This window comes from Salarias fasciatus, chromosome 1 (genome assembly GCF_902148845.1).
Source record: "Salarias fasciatus chromosome 1, fSalaFa1.1, whole genome shotgun sequence".
NCBI classification, from domain to species: domain Eukaryota; kingdom Metazoa; phylum Chordata; class Actinopteri; order Blenniiformes; family Blenniidae; genus Salarias; species Salarias fasciatus.
Genome location: NC_043745.1, coordinates 6,020,308 through 6,039,582, shown reverse-complemented (window position 1 = coordinate 6,039,582; position 19,275 = coordinate 6,020,308). Strand labels below are relative to the sequence as shown.

Genomic DNA, 19,275 nt, shown 5'->3' with positions numbered 1-19,275 from the left:
TCAGAGAAAACAGGACAGGATTGGCTGTGCTGGGTTTCAAATCGCCATCTTAGATGGGTCAAATCGCCATCTTGCTTAGGTAACCCTCAGCAAGATGGCAGAGATGCGGAATCCTGCCTACAGCACCTTTAATATACCAAATTCTGCTCTTTAGATTCAGCCTTACCAGCAGTGCTGATTAAAAGTGAGATTCAGGTGAAGCTGCTCATGTTCAGCCACTTCTTCTACTCATCATTTGGAGGAGAATAGGAGGATGTGAACATCATGTACTCATACCACACTCATCAGTGTTTTCACATTAGTTGATGGAACGTTTTTCAGTGTGTACTTAGTTATAGACCTCTCAAATTGGCTTCACTTGACTGTATTGCAAAAAAAAAAAAAAAAAATCCTTCAATCTCAAATCTCTTGACGTTACTGTAAAGAATATCGAGTCAAAACAGCTAAAACTGTTCAGTGCTGATCGTGTTTCCTCTGCTCCCTCTCCATCAGACACTAACTGGATCGGCCTGCGAAAGCTGGGCGAGCTGGACGTGTCTGATAACAGTCTGCTGGCTCTGCCCACGCCGGTCATGCACTGCCTCAAATCTCTCAGCCTCCTCAACGTGAGCAGGAACAGGCTGAGCAGCTTCCCGGACCCCTGGGCCTGCCCGCTGGTGAGCCCCCCACCACTGCCCTGCTGCTGCAGAGCCCGGCCTCCTCACACAGAGCAGCAGGACGACACGTTCAGCATGTGTTTACCATCACTGTGTTGGTTAAAAACAGCAGGTTTAAATATTTCATTTCATAACTGATACTCCCTTTTTTCAAACATTTTGACTGTTTTGTAAATATCATGCATTTGTTTGCAGCAGACATTTAGTGTGGGAATATTTTGCACATTTTAGTTATTGATCAAGATCTCTACGTTCAGCTTTTGTTCAGATTCATTTTGAATATATCCTTCACAGGTCCAGAGGAGAAACACAGAAACATTCAAACAGACAAAATTATAGTCACAGCTTACAGAACAGGTTAGTGTAGGAAAGAAACAATCTGAGAAAGGGACAGAGATTTAAAAATAAAGGTGAATATTCACCTATTTTATTACTCCTTATACTGTTTACTTTCTGTGTTTTGTATCTCTTCTTTTATGATATTCATTCTGAATTGAATTCAGATGACTTTTAAGTGATTTTCCAAATCATCAAGCTGCAGGAAGAAATCATTGATGAGGAAAAATTGTGTAGATTTGGATTAAAATCAATAGATATTTATATTTATAAGATTCACACAACAGTATCTTCCTCTTCCAGAGCCCTGCTGTCACTCTGCTGAACGCATTTACTTCTCCTACTAAGGCTTTGTGATTTATACACAGCCTTGATCCACAGTAATGTATAGAATAGAGAGCGTGTTGTCTCCACACCAGGCGTCTGCTGATTGATTTATTTAACTGCTGCATCAGTATGGATGGTTTCATAAAACGTGAGCGAAGGTGCCGCTTCCTTCAGAGCCTCTCCTCGAGTCTTTAAGGTTCATCCCTTCATCTTTTGAATGGGAAACAGGAAGTGGCACAGAATGACCTCTCTGGCCTTTTTGTCTCCAACAGAAACAGTTAAAAGCTTCTTCCAACGCCATCGAGAGTCTTCCGGACACAATCTCCATCTTCTGGAAGACTCAGCTGCAGGAGGTGGACTTCTCCGACAACAGCCTGAAGGAGCTGCCCTCCTATATCTTTGAGCTGGAGGTACAAACCCTCTTCCTGTCAGTCTGTGTGTGTGATCTGCTGTGCTGCCAGCAGGTGGCGCTGCGGCTCTGCATTTCACTGTGTCGACTGAGTTCTCTAAATGAGATGCAGAAGTGTGTGTCTCTCAGTAAAGACACATTTTGAGGGGTTTTGATGCAGCTGTTGGACCGGACCAGCGCAGAGAGATCACATGTGAGAATGGAAATACCCCAAGCGAAGGCATGCAGTGACTCACGCAACAACTGCTATCTGCACTAATCACAAGTTTATAGATTTCACAGAATGTGACGCAATAGCGTTTCCTCTCTTTATTAGCATGTGTGGATAGTTTTCTCTGTCCCTCAGTGGAAAACCACGAACAACATGACTGAGACGATAAGTCTCTGATTAAATGATGAAACATGATGTGATTATTGTCCTGGGAAGTGTTCTGGATCAGCTCCAGTTTAAACACCCCGGTGTGATTCTGGAGAACTGAGCAGTTGGACAGTCTGGTGGGAGGATTGTGGCCTGGGCTTGTTTTGGGGACGTTGGACTCGGCCCCCTCAGTTCCAGTGGAAGAAGCTCAGAAAGCTTCAGCACATCAAGGCGTTGTAGATTACTTCATGCTCGGTTCGGAGACGACCTCTTCCTCTTCCTGTGACTGAACCAGACCGCAGGGCAGGTCCATGTAGACTGGAACAAGAGTAAATCAATTCCAAAGCTACCAAACCAAATGCTGCTAACTAAAACTGAAAGTACAGCCGTAAAAACAGATAACAGATCACACACTTTCAGTGTTTTCTCCTCCTTTTTTCATACTGATAGTGATAAACGAAGCGACGTGTTTGACGTCCTGATAGAGCTGCGCTGTTTCTCAGACTGTTCCCATCCTTTGGTCCAGCATTTCCTCACAATGCGACCTCCCCCTGTAGAATTCTGTGTGGTTTTCGGTGTCTCACCCCTTCCTAACCCCTGTTCCCCCTCCAGGCCCTGGTCTCCCTGAGACTGAGCGGGAATCACATTGCGACACTCCCGGCCCCCAACAAGTGGAACTGCTCCCGGCTCCGGACCCTCGATCTCTCCAGGAACCAGCTGGGGAAGTAGGTCCTCCGTGGAAAGGCTCATCTGTTTGAGGCAGAGTTGTTGTGGTGAAGGGCTCGTCCAGGGCTGGGGGGCTGGGGGGCTGGGAGGGGGGGAGTGCATCACTTCACGCCTCGTCTGCTGTTAAATCTACTTTCTCATTCTGAGTCTGACGCCTCGCTGATCAAAGTGGACGTCATGCACCATATCTATTAAAGCTTAGCAATAAATTTGAATCAAACTGCTTGAAATCTTTTTTTGTTTTCTCCAGAACGGAAGAAAGTCCCAAATCCAGGAGGCTGGCCTTCCTGACCACCTGGAACCGGAGGGACCCGGATCCAGGTAAATGTGACTTTTATACCACCTTCAAATGACACAAACACTTCATTTTTCCATTTTGGCCTCATGGAGGTGTCTGGTTTCAGCAGCAGCGTTTTCCTTCGGTGTTTATCAGTGGGATTGATCTGTTGGATGAGCTGTAGATGTGAATGCGCTCTGTTGGAGCAGGAGGGCGTCTAATATATGCAGGTCAGGGCTACTTGAGGACAAGGATTAAGAAACGCTGCTGTGCCGCACCCCCTCCTCCTCCTCCTCCCTCCAGCTGGAGCATGGATGCCAGTATACAAATCTTTTCTGGCCTTGAGTGGGAGCTAAAGCCCCGAGCCGAACCACAGCCTGAGCTCTAGATATATGGAGCTGGATGAGAGTAAACAGGAGCTGAGAGGAAGAGCTGAACTGGCAGTGAAGCCGTCTCACAGCCGCCCATACAGGACTCCAACCTTCTTTATATGCATCATGGATCCAGACCCAGATTAAACTGTCCAGTCAAAATACTTTGAGTTTTTACTCTTGTTTTAAAATCTTTTTTTTTTTCTGTTTAGCTCATCTTATTGTCCTAGAACTATACAGAAGAATGTTGTTTTCAACTGCATATGAAAAAATACAGTAGTGTGGACACTGCAGTCAGCCAGCCTGGGAGCAGGAATGAAAGAGAAACATGTACTTTCACACAAGTTTAAAATTAGTAAACAGACTCCTTTTAACAAGCTGAAGCCAACAGCAGATCGTAGATATTAATAAATCAGAGTGATTCTATTAAGCACACTTCCATCGTAGCATTCGTCAGTTGATCCATGAAGTTTTTTTAATCTGTTTGAGTCTTGATGAAGTTTGTCGTATTGGCAGCCTTTCTTTTATTTAAACACCGTGTGGATTTCATCTCCTTGCATCATTGTAGGATTTGAACTTTCTAAAGATATTCAGGCTACTTTTTGTTTAAACCTTTTTAAATAAAATTACATAATTAATAAACATAACCACAAGTTGTTACAGACTTACATTCCACTCATCTGTCTCGCTTCATTTGACTTCATCCTGTCCCTTAAATCACTGCTGTTGTTCTTGTCTGGTTAGATTGACATAAAGCTGTTGATTTAATGTTGTAGCGTGTTTTATTAGTATCGTTGTTATGTAATGTTTGGCACGCTGTTGCAGGCGTATTGCATCATGACGAAAGTGTGTTTGGTTATTTATTCACTTGTGGGAAACGTTTGGCGCGGCGGCGCTGCCGGGTCAATAACTTGCATCGGGCCGCCGTCTCCAGGCCGCGCAGTGTGTGTTTGTGAATCCGTGCTGTGAGTGTGTGTCCCGCTGTGCTTTGCCAGTGTGTCCCATCGAGTTCCCCGCCGTCCTGCGAGATTCACTGGAGGTGTTGTTCTTGAACGACAACCAGCTGGAGTGTGTTCCCCAGTCGGTGTGCGGTCTGCACAGCCTCACCGAGCTCTACCTCTCCAAGTAAGCCCCCCCCCAGTACACCTGAACCCCCACCCCCATACGACATCTATACCATCCACAACTCAGGGTTCTCTTAAACCTTGAAAGCAGAAGATTTCTTTTTTCCAATTTTGACAAAAACCTGTATATGAAATCCCCTGATGTCGTCTCTGCACACAGATGTCAAAACTAACGTGTTCAGTATTTTCTCATCTTTCTGTATAGGGTGTAAAACATAAGGCCCCTGGGCCAAAACTGGCCAGTAAAAGGCTCAAATCAGGCCATCAAACCTCCAAGCAGATGGTAAAAAAATTCAATGAAACTGTTCATTTTTTTTCCGAAAGTAACTTTATTAACAACGCAGCACTGAGAGCTGAGCTGAGATATCAATAAATCTGCCATGAATGACAACAAGCTAGCATTAGCCTCAAAGCCAGGCTGTCAGGGCGGTTTTGGAAACAACTTGCATGGTACAACCAGAGACGTTTTTCTGACATTTCACTGTATTTTTCACCAGGTTCCTTTAAAATTGACTGAGATTGCAGTGATTTTTGTCAGTAATTGCTTGGTTTTGTGAAAATATAGAATTTTTTTTTAATCACATACGTATGCTCTACTGCACAACAAAGGAAAACTTTAAAAATGTAAATGTTATTATGGCAGCATATTACTGGTCAGACCCACTCATAATGTGATTGGACTGTTAGTGGCGCCCCTGAGCTAAAATGTGTGTGTTGTGTAACTGCAGATTTTAAGCCCTGGTCAAAGGTATCGCCACAATTCTCCATCTTTTGTCTGAGACGTCAGGATCGCTCAGTGAAAAGCTTCCTCATAGTATTATTCACCGAGCCTTCTCTTCTGCTAGAATGTCAGAAAACAACCAGCCCTGTCCATCCAGATTATTCAATAAGCCAAAGGTTATTTCACAAAAGAAGGGGAAAAGATCCAAAACAGTGGTGGTTTTGTTTGATACTGGAAAGCCCTACAAAGCCGCTGTGACGGAGCTTGAAAAAAAGAGAACCGGAGAGCTGGGGGTCCTGGGAAGCACTGGCGGTTCTGAGGTCAGCCCTCCTCTCCAGCTGTTTCCAGCTAATTCCACAGAATTGTTCTGCTCACAGACTCTCAAGGATGTTTCAATTACTTTCAAATTATGGCTTTTCTTGTTGCTGCCAGAAACAGTTTTGATCTGCAGTATTTGGCTGACTGTTTACGGGGGGTAGATAAATAACTCATATTGTTTGTGTTCTTGCTGCTGCCATTGGATGTTTGTGAGTGTTTGACCTTTGTTTTCTTGCTGTGGGAGCAGTAATCCTGGAATCAGGGAGCTTCCAGCGGAGCTCGGACAGCTCTCCAACCTCTGGCAGCTGGACATCGAAGACCTCAACATCACCAACGTCCCGCAGGAAGTCCGGAAGGAAGGTACAGACTGAAGAGAGACGCCTCAAACGAGGATTTCAGTTCCACAAATCATGACGCCTTCTTCAATCAAACCCCCTCAGGCCCTGCGTCTGCCCTGGCGTACCTGCGGGCTCACCTCCGGAAAGCAGAGCCCTGTAAGCTCCTGAAGATGCTGGTGATCGGCCCCCCCAGACAGGGCAAGACGGCCCTGCTGGAGGCCCTGCAGACCGGCAAGGCGTCCCCCTTCACCCCCACCGAGTGCTCCATCTCCACCTCCAGCTGGGAGCTGGACAGACCCAACGCAGGCAAAAACAACGTGAGGCTGAACACACATCGCACACTCTGTACACACTGCACACTCACACTCACACACACACACACACACTGCGTAACAGATGAAATCTGAAACCAGCAGAAGTCAATAGACACTGATGGAAGACGACCACGAGATCCGAGATCCGCCCGGATAAAGAGACGAGGCTCCGGTCGTCTATTCTGCACTCAGTTTGAGAAAAAATGAGCCGTTCAGACAAATGGATGCGTCTTTTGTTCAGCGAGATAAAGAAGATGTATTTAACCGTTGATTATCCGTCTGTGAGCTCTAAACATATGGACTGCTGGTTGAATGGTAAAGAGGAGAACATGTCCATGTTGCAGTTGCGGTATTGGCTAACCTCTCACCTCTGACTCATGAAGGCTGCTGCTTTATCAGTTAAAAAAGTAGAAATGGAGAAGTTTAAGCTTTCCACTGATTTTAAGGTAGTTTGTGGTTCGATTCCTTATTTTATCTTCTCTGTAGAATATAAAATACTTGATACCAGAGGAAAATTCTTAATTGTGGCTGAAGAAGACTGAATCCCTCTGAGCCTTCAGTGAGTGGCTGAGTTTGGAAAAGTGCTTTGACACTGTTGAAAAGGGGAAACTGTTTCGGATTAGTGCAGCTCATTGAAATCATCTGTCAGGTCACTTTAAGGCAGAAAACACTCCGCTGGTGAAAGTTACACCCACTGTGCTTTGAGTTCGTACTGATGGTCATATTGTCAGCAGCAGCATCTAATCGTGGCCCGCTGGTTTGTGATCTTCGATAAGCTGCTTCACCCGTTAGTTTCTCCATCTGAGGGATTGAGTAACGATTAAAATATCAAGATGAATGTTGGGATGTCTTAAATACATAGAAATTGTCCCTTTATTTTATGATCATATTTAAAAAAAATGTTATTAGACTCAAATTACTTAAAAAAAATGGAAATACAAACAGAACGCTGAAGGAGCATTACATTTGCAATCAGTAAAAAAAAAAAAAAAAAGCCTGAGTCAACACTAACATCTGTTCCACTGGGGGGCAGTTTGATTTTCCAAGAAACCAGAAATGAGACTTTTTTCAGAAAAGTTTTTATCATACACAATTTTGATGGTCTGCATAAAATTGGCAAGAAAAAGTAAATTACCGAGTCAACGGTCTTTTTTCACCTGATGGGGACGTTAGAGCAGTGAAAGGCTGAATGTGTTCAGGGATCATAGTTTCACTGCAGCTGCGTTAGTGTGTGTTTATGTTCAGCCAGGCTGACGAGGTTAGCTTTGCAGGCCGACTCAGTGAAGACGAGTAAACCTGGAACAAACGTGGTTTACATGCAATGAAATCAAACTCCAGAAGCAAGGCAGCGGTGCAGCGTGTGCACTGAGTTCCTCTTGATTCGAGACTGTTTTATTGTTTGTTTTTTATTGAAAATGTCCCAATAAGTGAATCTTTTATACTGGAACTGTGAGGAGTTCCCGACTCCCCGTGGATCAGGCTTTGGAGAAGCTCCATGAATACAGTCTGGATGGTTTTCTGTGAAGAGGGAGGCGAGGAGTGTGTCTCAGAGTGACGGACTGCTGCCTCTCCTTCAAACAGATGGCTGACTCCCCGTGCTGGTGTATTTCCACCCCTGTGTTTTTCGCTGTCACTTTGATGCATTGCTGTCGCACTCTGTTTGTTCGTGTCCTCATATCCACCGAGCCGCCCGCCGCCCGTCCTTCCAGGCCTCCCAGAAACAGCTTTCCTTCTCAGAGCACAATTTGCTGATTGTCCTTTATTGAGCGGGTTCAGTATCCGAGTCGAGGCCGCTGAACAAAGCCCGGCGCATTGAACTGCTGACGGTGTTCGCATTCTGATTGTTGTATTTTTGATACAATCGATCGGGTTTCCACAGAACATTCACTCGGGACAACTTTCATTTCACTCCGGTACAGGAGTGTCGGACGTATTAAACCGGGCTGCAGGATGACCTTTACCTTCAGTTAGCGTGAACAAAAGGTTTTCCAACAAAGCTTAAACTGAGATCCTGTTTCCGTGGCAACCTTTCCAGTCGAAACACAGTTTTTGCTTCAGAAGAGTTTTGAATTTACACTGAAACTGCCAGAAGATTAGCATTAGACAGTCTTTACAGTTTAGACGCCACTCAATGTGCGACTGTCATTAACTCAAAGAAACGAGAACAAATGTGGGCGTGGCCAAACGTGGCTCTTACCAGATGAAGGTTTTTTTTTTTTGCTTGATTGTTCTGCTGGTCCGGCCTGCTGGAGAGCTCCTGCAGATCAATTGGAGCGCAGCCACATTTGTGACATTTGAACGGTTGCTGCAGATTTAATCTCCTCAACGCTGCTTTGATCAGATGGCGGTATATGAATTCAGGTGAGGTGTGGTGTCAGTTAGGTGTGGTGAAGTTACGTACCATTGAGGAGAACAAACGGGATGAACTGTCGACAGGATGAGCTGAGAAACGTCAATCAAAGTGTAGAAATCAGGACCACGTTAAAGATAATTCAAGTATAAGTGTGAACCATGCGGTCTGTATGAAACCGTTTCGACCTCCTCTTTCCTCCCCGACGCCCCGTGAAGCCGGCTGTGTGTTTGTCCCGCAGAAGGACTCGGTGGTGTTCAACGTGTGGGACATCGGCGGTCAGGCCAGCATGTCCACAGTCAACCAGTGCTTCTTCACTGATAAGGCGCTTTATATGGTCATCTGGAACCTGGCTCTGGGAGAGGAGGCTGTGGCCAACCTGCAGACATGGCTGCTCAACATAGAGGTGAACACACACACACACACACACACACACAACCGCTGAAGACAAAAACAAAATGAATGAGCATTACTTTCCGTCATGCGCTCCCCCGTCTCCTCCTTTTCTCAGCCTGTTTATGTCCTCAATGTTGAAATGATCTGCTCCATTCTACATCCCAAAATTCAGCATTTCATTTATATTTTCAATGCGTTACACAACACAGCGTACTAATCACATTTGAAGTGTCCCAGTTCCTTTGTTGCTTGAATTGCTTGAGCCAGATTGGCTTTCGGAGATGGACATGATACGATGGTGGGTAAACACGAGAGGCACGGTGAATTGGTTGCTCAAGACCAGAAAAAACACCCAGTTTGACCGAAACAATAGGATTTTTAAGGGTGGAGTGAAAGTGGAGCAGCATGCAGCTGGAGCCTTTCCAGTGCCTGGGAGGATTGTTTCCATTTAAGAGCTGAATCGTTTGGTTATTAGACCGCGTAAACTTACCGGAGGCCAATAAATATCAATTACTGGAAGCAGAATGTTGAAACTGTTTGCATCATTTCAACATGTGAAGCGTGGCTGTGGCGTTTCTTCCTCCTGATGAGTGTGGTTCGTGCACAGCAGTGTTCTGGACGGTACTTATGTTAGAAAGCTCTCGGAATGAAGCGAAAACGCTGAGAGACGCGCATGTCAACAACGGTGCAATTCAAACACGCAATGAGAATAATGAGAAAGGTGGATAAAAACAAGGAACGTTAAAGAAAAAACCCACTGTGACGTTTAAAACATCAACGCAGTGAAGAATTAGATCTTCATTTTGTGTTGGTGGACCGACTTCCTGCCCCCTTGACTTTCTACAGGAGATGGATGGATTGCTAAATTGTTCTTCCTTCATCTGCATTTTTCACAGTTTCATGCGTACTGTACCTCTAATGTGAGGAAATGAAAAAACCACTAAGATACTAAGATTTATCGACGGGAGGCTGCGGAGATACAATCTCATCACTGAGAAGGCCTGGAAGTGGAATTTATTGTTTCACACTAGGTGTTTTCATCAAGGAGAAATATTTAGGCGTGGAGCCAGCGTTCCGATTACGCAGCCGTTTGAGAGGGGCAGCAGTCAGTCGGAGGAATGAGTCCTTGCTCGGCTGCGTTTCTTCAGCGCTGTGATACCGAGGACTCCTCCAGTCTGCAGCCCTTCTGCACTGAATGGTGCTCTTCATACTCAGAGATCGATCATAAATACACATGAAAATGACCAGTACAGAGACTTCCTCGACCAAAACCAGAAAAACAACAACAAAGAAACCAAACTCTGCATGAGAAGAAGCAGAAGAAGTCAAAGCAGAAGAAGTGGGAGAAACTGCTTTGAGATTGTTCTCACTGTTAGTCACACACTGGTGTGTAAACAGCTGGAGGAGTGTGTCGGAGCGTCTGATGGGTGTTTGTGTTTTGCTGCGCTGTGCAGGCCCGGGCTCCCAACTCCGCCGTGGTGGTCGTGGGAACCCACCTGGACTTGATCGACACCAGGTTCCGCACCGAGCGGCTGGCCACCCTCAGAGCCTACGTGCTGGCGCTGTGCCGATCGCCGTCCGGCGCTCGAGCCACCGGCTTCCCCGACATCACCTGGAAACACCTGCAGTAAGAGCCGCTCTCCGGCGCTGGGCTCTTTCTTACAGCAGGGGTCTTCAAAATACGGCCCGGGGACCAGAACGAGCCCGCAAGCTGATATATTGATGCTTTGTAGCTCGAACTCAAAGACAGAGATTTCAGATCTAATTATTTCTTTATCATCATGCTGTTATTTACCGGTTTGGCCCACTTGACATTAAATTGTTCTGTGTCCCCTGAAATGAAATGAGATTGAAACGGAGTGTGTTTCTGTTTGTGTGTGTGTGTGATCAGTGAGGTGTCCTGTAAGACCCTGGAGGGTTTGGATGGTTTGAAGAAGCTGATCTACCAGGTGGCTCTCTCCATGAAAGACGGCGGCGGCGGCTCGGCCTGTGGCGGTAAGCTGCTGCGCAGACTGGTGAGTGCACAGCGTGCATCGTAACTCCTGAAACTCGACTCTCGACCTACAGAAACGTGGCTTCTTGTGAATAAATGTTATATGAAACGAGCTGCTTTTTTTTCCTGATGACATTTAGTTTATTCGTTACTGTTCCCAATAACAACACCATCATTCCCTCGTTTCCCTCAATAAATCCTCAAATTAGCATTTTTAAACCATGTAATTGGTTTTTATACAGACATAAACACCAGGATCCTGTTTGTTCATATTTTTCCCCTCCTCCAGATTCCCAGGAGCTACCTGACTCTCCAGGAAGCAGTGCTGGCAGAGAAACGCCGGCGGGACGCTGAAGACGAGGTCCAGTATCTGACGGACGTCCAGCTCGACGCCATCATCGAACAGAACCCAGGAAGTGACATCAGGGACTACGAGGACCTGCAGACTGGTACTGCCAAACGGCATTTTTTTTCACAAATTAAATGTTTCAGAATATCTTAACGGTGGGTGTTTGGAATGTGAACATCCTGTCTGCAGCTCCAAGGCAGAAGAAACGGCTTTTTTATGGATTTGTTTTAGACATTTTCATCTCGTATACTCTGCGTCACGACAGACACATAATTAAATCACCGGATATTAGTTTGATAGAAATACTTTTTGTAGTATTACAAAACTGAACACGAACAACCTTTCAGGTCCATGACCTCTCACCTCCCACCTGCAGTTCCTCTGTGGACCACCAGGGGGCCACAGGTCACACTTTGGGACTCAATGTTGGAGAATATTATGACTTCTTGTGACTGTGTCAGGTTGATTTACGCATCTAAAATGTGGGATCTTGTGTTCTCGCCTGAATGAATGAATGAATGAATGAATGAACTCACCTGTTTGTTGTGTCTGATCACAAAAGTTGATCATCGATAATAAAGCAGCAGCTTTCCCCTGTCTTGTGCTTCTTCACTCGCAGCCATCAGCTTCTTGATCGAAACGGGGACTCTGCTCCACTTCCCGGACACCAGCCACGGGCTCTGCACCCTCTACTTCCTGTGTCCCGTGTGGTTGTCCGAATGCCTGCAGAGGATCATGCACCTCAAGTCGTCCCGCTCCGTCGCCAGGAACGGCGTCATCCGAGCAGAAGACCTCCGGGTGAGGCCTGTGGCTCCGAGCTTTCCGCTAATCGAGATATTTATTGAGCTGATGTCTGTGACGGATGTTTTTTTCAGCTGCTGTTGGTGGGAACCAGGTTCTCTCAGCAGACGGAAGAACAGTATTTCCAGTTTTTGGCCAAGTTTGAGATCGCTCTGCCTGTGGCCAACAACAGGTGAGACTCCTGCTGCACACACTTAGGACAGGACATTAAACACTCCTTTCCTCCAGGATCTCATTCTTCCACTCAGCAGTTTTAAGTAATAATGATAAAAATAAAAAGAACTTGGTCTGAAAAAAAATCAATATTTAGTTGGTCTGAAAAAGATTTTTTTTTTTTTTTTTCTGCCTTTTCCACTTCCAATAGCTACCTGTTGCCCCACCTTCTTCCCCCGAAGCCGGCCATGGACATCCACGGCTTTCGGCAGCAGACAGACAACACCCTGCAGCGCCTCTTCAAGATGAGCTTCGTCCCTGCGGGATTCTGGGAGAGATTCATCGCCAGGATGCTCATCAGCCTCAATGAGATGGACCTGCAGGTCAGGAACCAACACACCCTCTTTCCTTTTTTCTTTTTTCACAGCTTCAGCTTCGTGCATTCACAACCTGAACTCCGGTGTTTGTTCAGTCCTTCGAGCCCAAAACCAAGAACTCCAGGAGCCAGCACAGCAGGAACTCGGTGATCTACAGCTTCGCCGGAGCGCAGCAGAGGAACCGCTGCAGCACCTTCAGGGTGCGCCGCAGCCAGACCATCTACTGGAAGGAGGGCCTGCTGGTCACGTTCGCCGGAGGTTACCTCAGGTCAGGGAATGTTCCGTGAAGGGATGGCTCGGTGGTCAGTGTGTGTGTTTCACCTTCAGGCCTGTACGTTTGAATGTGAGTGGCTGCCGTACTTACAGCGCCTCATTCGCTTACTGTCGTTTAAACCTCAGCAGTAACTGCATTTCTGCAGAAGCAGACGCAGAAGTGGAGATTTTCTGCTGTAGTGACTGGAGTTAGGGGGCAGAAGGAGAGAAGAGGATTAAGCAGAGAGAGAGAGAGAGAGAGCAACAAGCAAACAGACATAAATCCACTCACTGCAGACAAACATTACTTATCACCAGCAAGAAGCAGTGTGTGACGATGGAAATGAGCTGAAATCCGCGTATTTCCTCCTGTCTGCAGCGTGGAGTCGTCGGACGTCAACTGGAAGAGGAAGAAGAGCGGCGGCATTAAGATCATCTGCCAGTCCGACGTGAGGGATTTCTCCGCCATGGCCTTCATCACGGACCACGTCAACTCTCTGATCGAGCAGTGGTTTCCTGGTCAGTTCCTCCAACCAGCTTCTACCGGTTATATTATTAGGTTGTAAAATAAACTGCACCACAATGTATATATTTAAGACAATGTCCAAAAAAGCATCAGCTTTTTTGGACATTATTCTAAATATATGCATTGTGATGCAGTTCTATTGGCCCTAACTTTATATCCGATATCAACAGATTCCTGTCCACTCTCTCTGCTTGTTTTGCCTCCTCTCCTGCAGCGCTGACAGCCAGCGAGAGCGACGGCAGCCTCCTCATCGAGCAGTACGCCCCCTGCCCCCTCTGCGCTTCGCTGGGCCTGCAGAAGCAGCCGGAGCCCGGGGAGCCCGGCGGCGGCGGCGGCGGCGGAGGAGGAGGAGCGGGCGTCCATTACTTCAACATGGAGGACTGTGTGCTGGCCGCCGTGGAGCAGGAGCACATCGTCTGTCCGCGGCACCCCGACCAGCCCGTCCCCCTCCAGGAGCTGGTCCCAGAACTCTTCATGACCGACTTCCCTGCCCGGTAAAAAAAAAAAACAAACAAAAAAAACAGCGTGAAGCTGTGGGTTGAGGGAGACATGTTTCCTTCAGCTTTCCGTTTGTTTCCACTTTGAGAGCCGCGCTGCTTGAGTTTTATGATCTGTGGGAATGAGAACAACGCCAAAGCAGTATTGATCCAGAAGAGTGTGTTCGCCTTTCTGCTGCTTTTTCAAAAGAGTCGGTGAAAAGAGAGCGTGTGTGTGTGCGTGTGCATGTGTGTGTGTGTGTGCGTGCGTGCGTGCGTGTGCGTGTGTGTCAGGCTCTTTCTGGAGAAGCCCTTGCTGGAGTACTCTGAGGAGGAGAGCAACATCCTGGGCCAGGGCGGCAGCGGGACCATCATCTACCGAGCTCGCTATAACACTCAGCCTGTGGCTGTCAAACGCTTCCACTTCAAGAAGTGTCGCCAGCAGAGCGTCAGCAGAGACACAGGTACAGAGACGAGGCTCCAGATACTCAGCTGAAACGTTTCAGTAGGACGAAACCAGCCAAGGATGCGTTGAACGCCTCCCCGCTCTGTTGCAGACACGATGGTGAAGCACCTGCAGTCTGCGAACGCCTGCCGGAGCTTCTCGGAGTTCCGGCAGGAGGCCAGCATGCTGCACTCCCTGCAGCACCCCTGCATCGTGGCTCTGGTGGGCATCAGCATCCACCCGCTGTGCTTCGCCCTGCAGCTCGCCCCGCTGGGCAGCCTCAACACCGTGCTGGAGGAGAGGCACAAGGACAAAAGCACGTCCACCGACCCGCATCCTCTCTTTTCAAACCTGCTTCTGTTCTCAGAGGAACACGGAGTCAGAATGTGTTCTTCTCGCTCTCTCTCTCTAGGCTCCGGGTTCATGCCCCTGGGTCACATGCTGACCTTTAAAGTAGCCTATCAGATCGTGGCAGGACTGGCGTACCTTCACAGGAAGAGCATCATCTTCTGTGATCTGAAGTCTGACAACATCCTGGTGTGGTCTCTGGAGGTGAGCGACGCACAGAACCCTGGGAACACCCACTTTCTTTACCCAAAATGTTTCTTTGAGACATTGGATCCAATCATCAAAACTCATTGTAAACCTAAAAATCTCGCCTATCTCTCAAAAATTTCACCTATTAAACAGCTAATAGTGTGTATGTACAGTGGATATAAAAAGTCTACACACCTCTGTTGAAATGCCAGGTTTTCATGATGTAAAAAAATTACAGTAAGACGAATAATTTCACAACCTTTCGCACCATTAATGTGACCTATAACCTTTATAACGCAATTGAAAAATCAGCAGAAATCTTTCATCGAGGTGAAGTAAAAATCAGAAAACTGAGATAATGTGGTTGCTTAAGTGTGCACACCCTTTTATAACTGGGGATGTGGCAGTGTTCAGAATTAACCAGTTACATTCAAACTCAGGTTAAACTGGAGTCAGCACACACCTGTCACCAATTACAGTGCCTCTGATCAACCCCACATAAAGTTCAGCTGTTCTAGCAGGCTTTTCCTGACATTTTTGTAGCCGCATCTTCCAGCACAAGCCATGGTCTGCAGAGAGCTCCCAAAGCATCAGAGGGATCTCATTATTCAAAGACACCAGTCAGGTGAAGACTACAAAAGAAATTCCAAGGGATTAAACACCATGGAGCACAGTGAAGACCGTCATCATCAAGTGGAGAAAATATGGCACAACAGTGACTTTACCAAGAACAGAACGTCCGTCCAAAATTGATAAGATGAAAAGAAAACTGAAGCACTGAAGGAGCTGCAGGAATTTCTGGCAAGTACTTGCTGTGTCATACATGTGACAACAATCTCCCGTCAACAATCTTCATATGTCAGGGCTATGGGGTAGGGTGGCAAGACGGAAGCCTTATTTCACAAAGAAAAACATCCAAGCCCGGCTTCATTTTGCATGAAGACATCTGAAATCTCCCAAACACATGTAGGAAAATGTGTTCTGGTCTGATGAAACCAAGGTTGCACTTTTTGGACATAATTCCAAAAGGTACATTTGGCGCAGAAACAACACTGCACATCACCAAAATAACACCATACCTACAGTGAAGCATGGTGGCGGCAGCATCATGCTTTGGGGCTGGAACTGGGGCCTCAGTCAGGGTGGATGAAATTATGAACAATTCAAAATACCAGTCAGTGCTGCCACAAAAACTTCGGCCTTCTGTTAGAAAGCTGAAGATGAAGAGGAGCTTCATCTTTCAGCACGACAACGACCCAAAGCTCACATCAGCATCAACAACAGAACGGCTTCACTGGAGTGAGATTAAGGATTTGGAATGGTCCAGACCTCGGTCCATCCAGCCTCTGTGGGGTGATCTGAAGAGGGCTGTGCACAGGAGACGTCCTCGCAGTATGTCAGATTTGGGGCGGTTTTGCAAAGAAGAGTGGGCGAATATCACCACATCAAGATGTGTCACGCTGATATAGGCTCCTACCCAAAAAGACTGAGGGCTGTAATAAAAGCCAAAGTTTAAGGGTGTGCATATTTATGCAACCAGGTTTTTTCAGTTTTTGTATTTTATACTTTTCCCTTTTAAAAGTTTCAGGTTTTTTTTCAATTGCATTGTACAGGTTATAGGTCACATTAAAGGTGGAAAAAAGTTGTGAAATTAATTGTCTTGCTGTAATTTTTTTACATCAGGAAAACCTGGCATTTCAACAGGGGTGTGTAGGCTTTTTATATCCACTGTACATATAGAGAATAAATCTTTTCCATGTTCAGTTTCATTCAAGTTCATTCAGGACGAACTGTTAAAAAACAAGTCCTGATCACGTCTGCTTCTTCCTGCTCTGGCCCCCCGCCGTGTCGTCTTCCAGCTGGAGGATCCAGTCAACGTGAAGCTGTCGGACTATGGCATCTCCAGACAGTCCTTCCATGAGGGGGCTCTGGGAGTGGAGGGCACGCCCGGGTACCAGGCTCCCGAGATCCGACCTGGCATCGTGTACGACGAGAAGGTACGGACGGCCTCAACCTAACCGAGAAGTGATTACCTCAACCTGACCTTCATGAAGCTACAGAGGTACATTTAACTTAACCTACACTGACCTTTATGAAGAACCTGGAGACCTTTCACACTGAAACTATAACTCCAGAAAACACTCCTAGTTTTTCCTTCACTTAGACTGAAAACTGAATCTGTCACATTTTAGTATCTTATTTCAAGAAAACCCTCATGAGTAAGCTGTTATTGAACCAAATACGAAGGACAGAAAGCACAAAGGATTCAAATCAAATTATTTTGTTAAGGACAGAAAAATCCTACTTCTATTAGACTCTTCATCTGTTTGTAGACTGTAATGTTGACATTCTTGGTTGTTCAGAGAAAGTCTGATGTGCCGCAGTTAGAATTTCCTTTATTTGTCGCTCTGGTTGAAATTCTTTTGGCTTCCTGCTGAAACTGAAGCAGTTTCTTGTGTTTCTTCTGTTCTTCATGACTTCTTGTGTTAAAAATTTCTCGTGTTTAAACATTTCAGGTCTTAGCCTCCTTTTTTCGCATCTATCTGATGTAGAAACTTTCTTTTGCATTTCTAATGTTTGGTATTCAATGTTTTCAACACTGGTGTTGGAGCTTAATTATCTGCAGCCTTTTCTGGGGAGGATAGATAATCTAAGCTAATATATTAGCGTGTTAACCCGAACAGTTCAGACATTCGCATCCCGGGAGCTGTCAGTGATCTCAGAATAGTCTCAGAGTTCTGACACTCAGCTGCGTTGATTTAGCGTTCCCCTTCCCATCTGTTACTGCTGTCTGAGTGTAGCTGATCGATTGATTTCTTTTGTGTAGCATTGCTCATGACATGATGAACCTAGAAACACACGTATTGATGAATGGGAGCGTCATAAGCAGAATCTGTGTAACATCAGAGTGAGAGGGAGGTTTAGACCAACACACGGTGAAACATCGTCTTCATGCTGGTTTTTCATGACGTTAAATGACATTTATAGAGAGTCGGACAGTTCCTGTCAGCGTGGCTTCCCTCTTTCTATGGATTCAGATTTCCTTCCGCTCGCTCACGTATCATATCTGAGAGTCTTTATGGGCTCTCTTGATCCTAACAGGAGACACATGTTGACCAACTAGAAAGCGGTTCATAGAAAAGCTTCAATTTGTTTGATCCATTAGCTGCAGTGTGTGTGTGTGTGTACACACAGGACGGCATGCTGCTGACCTGCGGCCTCCTGCTCCGGCCAAAGGTATCGGTAAGAAGAGAGGCAGTATTTATTTAGCCTGACACACCAGAGGATTCACAGTTCCAGGGCTGATTGTTTTGACTGGCTACTTCCTCTGTGCTGCTTGTTGCCTCGCTGTCTGATTGGGACCACATGTCGGCTCGTATGGCGGCCGGGCGGAATGACCCGCGTGGCTCTTACCGCGGCAAAACGCCGGCTACCTCTGGATCCACACATGAGGCGACCTGGAGGTCCGGGGAGTTCTGAACAACCCCTCGTACCTAATGTACCAGCGTCGAAACAAATCTAGCTACAGGTACAAGGATAACTCTGAGTGGTGCAATCGTGACACTGCCCCCCAGAGGTCTGGCTGCTCATCGCAACTCTTCACCGGGTTTTTGTAAATGAGACATTTTTGGAAAATATAAAGAGTGAAGCACAAACGTGGCCTCAGTCCAAACACCTCTTACTAACCACATTAAACTAGTTCGAATACCAGATTAAACCAATCTAAGCTCCAGTTCTGAACCAGTTGAAACTTGAAGTAAATAAGAAAAAACAGTGAAAACGTGATTTGTGGCTGACTGAATGTTTTCTTTAACTCGGTGCTAAACTGGCTCTGAGGGACCTTTAAATACCAGAGTACTGAGTTATTAGTCCAGTTGCCCATTTCTTTATTTTTCAGACAGATTTTGTCAAAAAATATATTTTTTACTGCTTTAACAATATGGAAAGGTTTATTTAATATTATGTGGAGGGTGAGAAAGTTGATGCTTTCAGCCATAAACCCAGTGAAGGAGCAGTGACACATGGACACACAGAGCTTATCTAAACATGGTGTGTGTGTGTGTGTGCGCGCGCGTGTGTGTGTGTGTGTGTGTTTTGGCCCCCAGCAGTGAGTCAATGGGCTTTAACTCGCCCTGCCTGCTGTGAGCTGCTCCTCTCCTCGGGGAGTCTGACTTTACTGGCGCTGGCTGTTTTACCAGCCGCTTCCTCTGTAAAGGAAAGTTTCAAAGAGCAGAGAAAACATGTGCGAGCCCCCCTCCCCCCCCCTCCCAGCGAGAGTCCACCAGGCCCTGCTCCGACGGGTTAACTTCACTTTCTGATGAGCTTCAGCTCCTCTAATGAGAAG

At 46.3% G+C, this 19,275-nt stretch overlaps 1 protein-coding gene across 3 annotated transcripts in view; it reads left to right on the top strand.

Annotated features, from left to right (window-relative positions):
- Positions 1 to 19,275, top strand: part of lrrk1 (leucine-rich repeat kinase 1) — a 60,577-nt gene that overhangs the window by 21,352 nt on the left and 19,950 nt on the right. For 2 of the 3 annotated variants that reach the window (XM_030090752.1, XM_030090769.1), the window contains 21 exons: positions 493 to 656; positions 1,592 to 1,729; positions 2,699 to 2,811; positions 3,063 to 3,133; positions 4,456 to 4,585; positions 5,871 to 5,983; positions 6,064 to 6,278; positions 8,867 to 9,031; positions 10,476 to 10,648; positions 10,913 to 11,036; positions 11,304 to 11,463; positions 11,983 to 12,161; positions 12,239 to 12,336; positions 12,529 to 12,700; positions 12,790 to 12,962; positions 13,326 to 13,465; positions 13,687 to 13,966; positions 14,243 to 14,412; positions 14,506 to 14,709; positions 14,806 to 14,945; positions 16,790 to 16,927. In XM_030090752.1, the coding sequence (XP_029946612.1) occupies positions 493 to 656; positions 1,592 to 1,729; positions 2,699 to 2,811; positions 3,063 to 3,133; positions 4,456 to 4,585; positions 5,871 to 5,983; positions 6,064 to 6,278; positions 8,867 to 9,031; positions 10,476 to 10,648; positions 10,913 to 11,036; positions 11,304 to 11,463; positions 11,983 to 12,161; positions 12,239 to 12,336; positions 12,529 to 12,700; positions 12,790 to 12,962; positions 13,326 to 13,465; positions 13,687 to 13,966; positions 14,243 to 14,412; positions 14,506 to 14,709; positions 14,806 to 14,945; positions 16,790 to 16,927 (3,260 nt within the window). The remainder of the gene's footprint in view (positions 1 to 492; positions 657 to 1,591; positions 1,730 to 2,698; positions 2,812 to 3,062; positions 3,134 to 4,455; positions 4,586 to 5,870; positions 5,984 to 6,063; positions 6,279 to 8,866; positions 9,032 to 10,475; positions 10,649 to 10,912; positions 11,037 to 11,303; positions 11,464 to 11,982; positions 12,162 to 12,238; positions 12,337 to 12,528; positions 12,701 to 12,789; positions 12,963 to 13,325; positions 13,466 to 13,686; positions 13,967 to 14,242; positions 14,413 to 14,505; positions 14,710 to 14,805; positions 14,946 to 16,789; positions 16,928 to 19,275) is intronic. The other variant, XM_030090761.1, reaches the window with a different exon arrangement.